Raw genomic sequence first — 6167 nt, forward strand, 5'->3', positions numbered from 1 at the left:
CCCTAGTTAAAAAGATAACCCAAAAGACCTGGATTAAGAAAAAAGTCTTTGTCAGCTAGTTCTTGGATATTTTTCTCCTTTTGCCCAAATGAAGGGCAAAAAAGCGTTCCACTTTTTAGATGTTACATCTATTTCAGAAATATTGTTCAACAATGTATAGGTCAAACTAAACTCATTGGTGAATCTGATTCAGTAAGAGGGCTGTCATTTTATGTCTTCTGGTATAGGGATACTGATGAGTCAAAATAAGGCTTCTCTCTCCCTAGAACTGGAAAAGATTTCCTAGAGAGTAGAAATGGAGAAGACTTAAACACTGAGTGTTTCCTTAACAAAGGGACTCAGTTTCTTTTCCTCCTCCAACTCTGGGCCAAACTCCTGACACATGGGAAATGAAATTCCAGATGGTTTTGAGGGGCTCAAGTTCAGAATCCTGGAATAGCTTACTGGTAGAGTTGTGTTTAGCATTGTGAGGCCCTGGATTTTTATCCCTCAGCACTGGTGGGCATGGTGGGGAGCATGGATACAGAATTCTTCTTTCCTCCTTCCCTAAATACTAAATAGAGTCAAGGACTGTGCTGAGACCAAGGAATTTGTTTGGCACAGTCTAACGTTGGAGTTTCACGTTGTGTTTTGGCGGATTAGACTCTGATTGTTCCATTTAGGGGCTGAGACTGTGCCTGAGTTTATTTTCTTGAGACAGCACAAAGAGCGACAAAATCAATTTCTAGGAGTTCAAGAGAGTTACAGAAGTGGAAAGGAACTCGGCTGAAATAGAAGAGTCTCTCAGATGGGAATGAAAGATTACATGGCAACACTTATGAAGATTCATAACAGAATGTGGTCTGTTATAAATTACATTTTTTTAAGTTACACTTTTTGATCATTTGAGTTTATAGGACAAAAATTGTACCTCCTATGCTAGTCTACCTGCTGTAATTCTCCTGCCTCATATTCCAAGTTTGATATGTAGTATTGCCATTATTATTTTCTAAACCATTTCCCATTACAACTTCTGGTTTCTCCTGACACAAAATTAACTCCACCCTATCTCCCACATTACCCAGATCCTTGCCCATGCTAGCCAAGTGCTCTACTACTAAGCTACACCCCCACCCCATAACTCAACATTTTTATAGATGTAAAAATAGATTTTTTTTTCAAAAACTTAAATTTCATTACTATGAAGAGTATTTTTGAAATTACTAAGCCTCAAACTGTGTTTAATTTTAATACTTGTTTTCTGACACATGGGAAATGATGTTTTTGTTTTTCTGAATACTCTCTTTCTCAAAGCTTTTTCTAATTTATTTTCATTAAACGCCATGTCTTTTATTTAAAAGCTAATGAGGTAAAATAATTTAAAGTCATCAACATAATAAAACCAATAAGATCACAAACATTTCCAAAATCAACTTTATTTGCTCCATGGATCTCTGAGGAAATGTTATCTCCTCAGGATGACCTTGTGAATTTAAAAGAGAACTACATTGTCTTCCCCCCTCCACATATACAGGCTTTCAATCCTCTTACTTGGTATTCTTTTTCTCTATGGAAATTTACCTCCATTGGACACACTATATATTTTATCCGTTTCCATGGTGATAAGACTCAAGGGCTGGGTTCCTACACCCATTCCGATTTGTTTACTAGTATCTTCTAAGTGTGGAAATCAAAATACACCCAAAGAACCAAGAAATTGCCTAGTGCTCAGAATGACTATTCAACATCTGGATTCCTGGGTGGTACAGAAACAGCACATTAATTACAATAATTTTTTTTTTTTTTTTTTACTTTTTCCTCCCAGCCCTTTCCTCCTTTAACGTGGTAAATAAAGTTTGCTGGCCTAAGAGTAGCTTCCATATCAATCTTTTGGTCAATGAAGAGATTTTAGCGAAAATACAACTAAATCAGCCAAGAAGAGGGGGGTAGGGGAGTGATCTAAGCAGTAGCCTCAATGGGGCATTCCCTGGCTAGATGTCCAGATTCGCCACAGCGGTAGCAGTTCACTTCGCTTTCCTTACTACAGTTCACTGCTACATGGCCGGTCTCGCCACATCGGTAGCATTTGACTTGGGTACAGTCTTTCTGGATGTGCCCGAATTCACCGCAAGAGTAGCATTTCTGTTCTTCCTGATGGTCACAATCACGAGCTAAATGGCCTGGTCTGCCGCAGGTGTAACAGCACTGTTCTCTGTCTCTTTTAGGATCCATACAGTCTTTGGCGATGTGGCCACTTCTCCCACAGTTGTAGCAGATGTTCTGGTGAAGGTCACAGTTTTTGACATGATGACCAGTCTCACCACAGCGGTAACAGATGTCAGATTGGGTGGTGGAACTGCACTGAGGACCTCTGCCAAGGCCTCTAGGTCCTCGCCCTCGAGCTCCTCCTTTAGGGCACTCCCGGGCCCAGTGGCCAGACCCTCCACACTTGAAACATTCTTTACCGCTCATGGCCGCGGTGAGATCTTTTGGTGAGCAGGCCCACCCACCGGTGCCAGGGAGGCCCAGAGGCAACTCCCCTTAGGATGGCTTAGATGGAAATGACTCTTTTCCTACCGGGAGCTCTGTGACGTCACATGAGGTTTGCGCACGGCCTCATTCACAGGTGTTCTAACCGCCTTCTCCCTCCTACTCAAGCAGTCAGAATTGATAATAGATTAAGTGTTGTTTTCAGTTTGTTTGTTACCAGGTATTGAGCCTAGGGGCGCTTAACTACTGAGCCACATCCCCAGCCCTTTTTAATATTTTATTTTGAGACAGGGCCTTGCTGAGTTGCTTAGGCCTCGCCATTGCTGAGGCTGGCTTTCAACTCCTGATCCTCCTGCCTCAGCATTCCGAGTCACTGGGATTACAGGCATGTGCCACCTGCCCGGCTCAGTTTTATTTTTAACATTTGAACCGCTAAGTATGAGTTTGTTAAGACAATGTGACCGGTACAATTTTTCATAACTAGGAGGCTTCCAGGCCCAAGGTTGTTAAGTGGTATGGCACAGGCGCAAGGCTCTGGGCTTACTCCCCCCCCCAAAAAAAAACCCTTTATTTGTGGTCTAGTAGATAATCAGTTTTTATATATGTTTTGTGGATACAATATGTGAGAAGTTAATCCAATAAAGGAAAGAAATTATACAAATTAGAGTAGACTATTTTTTCCTATCTTTTTTGTTCAGGAGCGGTGTGTGTGTGTGATGGAATCCAGGGCCTCTCACATATTAGGCACCTGCTCTACCACTGATCTACATTCCCAGACCTTATTTATTTGGTTATTTATTTGGCCGTGTGGAGGAGGGTACTGGGGATTGAATCCAGTGGTGCTTCACCACCGTGCTACATTCCCCAGCCTTTAATTTTTTTTTTTTTTTTTTTTTAGTTTGAGAATTTGACAGTGTTTTGCTGAATTGCTGAGGCTGGCCTCAAACTTGTAATTCTCCTGCCTCAGGCTCCTGAATTGCAGGGAATACAGGCGTGTGCCACCAGCTTGGCTCCCAGAGCGCTCTCTCTCTCTCTCTCTCTCTTTTCTTCTTTTTTTGGTCATTGTTGTTTTAAAAAAATAAAACGTGGGGCTATTTGTGGCTCAGTGGTAGAGCGCTTGCCTAGCATGTGTGAGGCACTGGGTTCGATTCTCAGCACCACATAAAAATAAATAAATAAAAACAAAGGTTCATCCACAGCTAATCCATCCATCTATATACCTATCTACACAATAAAACGTGTGCTGATAAGATAGGAAAAAAAAATCTGTAAAATGCCACAGTGAAAAGACATGCTCAAAATTTATCCCAGCCCCCACAAACTCTTCTTTGTTTAACCTAGGGACCATCTACCACTGAGCTAATCCCCAGCGCCCCCCTTTCAAATTATTTATTTATTTATTTATATATATAGAGAGAATTTTAATATTTATTTTTTGGTTTTCCCCGGACACAACATCTTTGTTTGTATGTGGTGCTGAGGATGGAACCCAGGCCACATGCATGCCAGGCGAGGGTGCTACGGCTTGAGCCACATCCCCAGCGCCCCCCTTTCAAATTTAAAACAGGGTTTCCCTGAATTGCTAAGGCCAGCTTTGAATTTGTGATTCTCCTATCTTAGTCTCCAAACTAGCTGGAATTACAAGCGTGCTTATTGCAGGAATCTTAGTTTTCAACATTATCACCATCATTTAATTTATAAAACAGAATAATATTGAAGCATTCAATATAAAAAAAGCTTATTCCTTAGAAAACATATTACAAAGTCAGAAATATTTAGACATTTCTTCTTTGTTGTTTCCCAAATTGTTTATAGATTGTATAAACTTCACAAGGATTTATGGACATGATGTACATTCATATAGATAACAGAAACAAATATTAGAGTAAGGGCTCTGACTCAGTGGTACAAGCTTGTTCTTGGCATGCACATGGTTCTCAATCAGATCCCCAGCACCACAAAAAAGATAAGGCGGGGTGGGGGGGGACACACAACATAATTAACACTGAAACATCATTGTCTTCTTTGTTTTTCTATTTGCAGTGCTAGGGAGTGAACCTAAGGCCTTGTGTATGCTAGGTCAGTGCTCTATGACTAATGCACACTTTCCCTTTTTCTCTTCTTTCTTTCTTTTTTTTTTTTTTGTCTTTTTTCAGGTACTGGGATTGAACCCAGGGGCGCTCTACCTCTGAGTTACATCCCCAGTCCTTTTTTTTTTTTTTAAATTTTGAGACAAAGTCTTGTTAAAGATTGCTGAGGGGGCCTTGAAATTTTGATTCTCCTGCTTTAGCTTCCTAAGAAGCTGGGATTACAGGCATGAGTCATTGAGCCCGGCTGACTCTTTCTTCGGTTTTTGCAAGTTTGTTTTTTTGTTTTTCCATTTTTTTCTTCTCCTTTTTCTTTTACAATTTGTAATATCAGAAACAACAGGGGAGGAGTAAGAGGCCCGGTAGGGCTGCAGACCCTGAAGGCCAAGAATTGAAGTTTAGATCACCAAGGTAACAGGCAGAATAAGGGTAGTCAAACTTGGCGATGGAAGAGTGGGCTAAGAAGAATGGGAGAGGGATTGACGAAAGACGAATGGGCTGAGGAAAGTATGGTGTTGGAAGCTGGTGCCACGTAGGGGAGCCGAACGTTGAAGAAGCTGGGTGGACTAGAGATCCAGATACTTGGTAATGGGTTAAGGCGCCTGCTTCGACTTCAATCGGAGCCGAGGGTGGGGTGGGGTGATTGCGCATGCGCCAGAAGCACACTGCAGAGCTGCAGGACAAGCTGTGGGTTTCTGGCATCAGCCCTGCGGCTGGAGGCATGGCAGGTTTCCTGCCCAATACCCACTGCTTCTAAGGCCTGCTGCCGCCACCCAGGCATCTCTTACTCTCTGCACACTGTCTTGGGACAGCCGGCTCTAGGAATTCTCGCTATGGCACTCGATTCAGCCAGGAGGTAAAGGAAGGATGAGGGGGAGAACATAATGTGGAGGGTGGCCGAGGAAACTCGGGCCATGGAGATCCTTAATTTCTGCATTCCCCCCGGTTGACGGGCGAAAATGAGGGCCAGTACGGGCTTCAGACCTCCAAAAAGATGTTGAGCATTTATTTCCCATTGTGAAAGGGATACAAGCTTTCCTTTAAATAGGGTTGAGGCATCTGAGCATCGATATTTTCTATAATGCCTCATGTTTAAACAGTTTGGGGGGGCGATTTTCCTATTTGTAGCAGGTGAGGGTTTAGGATTAGGCTCATCCGATGGTTTATGAGAAAGCTTTCTAGCTTTTGTTCAGGTTGGCGGGCCTTATAATACATTATGTGAATCCGAGAGTACTCTAGCTCCTCCCTTGGGGTCGGGGAGGATAAATCTAGTTCTGGGATATGCTCTGACCACCCGTAACGCCTTTTTCCCCGTATTCAACTTCCCTAGTTTATCAGACTGTATTAGGGAAGGCTGGTAATGACTCATTGTGGGCACTGGGGCATAACTATAGCGAGAAACACATCCCGATATCATTAGGCCTGTGTGTGTATGTGCACGCGCGCGTGTGCATGACGGAGGTGGTAGCTGGAGTGGGGAGAATAAGGAGGACAGGCGCGGTGTGCGCGGCATTTGAGAGGCTGGGATGAGGCGGCGCGGCGCGGAGTGGCGGCATTCAAGTATTTTATGAGAAGGCCTAATGTGAAGCGAAGGGGCTCCAGTGGCGGGGA

General features: G+C 43.1%; 1 protein-coding gene and 1 long non-coding RNA gene across 2 annotated transcripts in view; one reads left to right on the forward strand and one right to left on the reverse strand.

Moving 5' to 3' along the window:
• Positions 1-1938: 1938 nt before the first annotated feature.
• Zcchc13 (zinc finger CCHC-type containing 13) lies at positions 1939-2567 on the reverse strand. The gene has a single exon (XM_015505858.2). It carries the CDS (start codon positions 2449-2451, stop codon positions 1939-1941), a length of 513 nt encoding a protein of 170 aa, XP_015361344.1. The 5' UTR covers positions 2452-2567.
• Positions 2568-5211: 2644 nt separating this feature from the next.
• LOC107159301 overlaps positions 5212-6167 on the forward strand; it is a 16991-nt gene continuing 16035 nt past the window's right edge. The window contains exon 1 of the long non-coding RNA XR_001505744.2: positions 5212-5412. This is a non-coding gene — a long non-coding RNA (uncharacterized LOC107159301). The remainder of the gene's footprint in view (positions 5413-6167) is intronic.

The sequence above is a fragment of the Marmota marmota genome, unplaced genomic scaffold (assembly GCF_001458135.2).
Source record: "Marmota marmota marmota unplaced genomic scaffold, marMar, whole genome shotgun sequence".
NCBI classification, from domain to species: domain Eukaryota; kingdom Metazoa; phylum Chordata; class Mammalia; order Rodentia; family Sciuridae; genus Marmota; species Marmota marmota.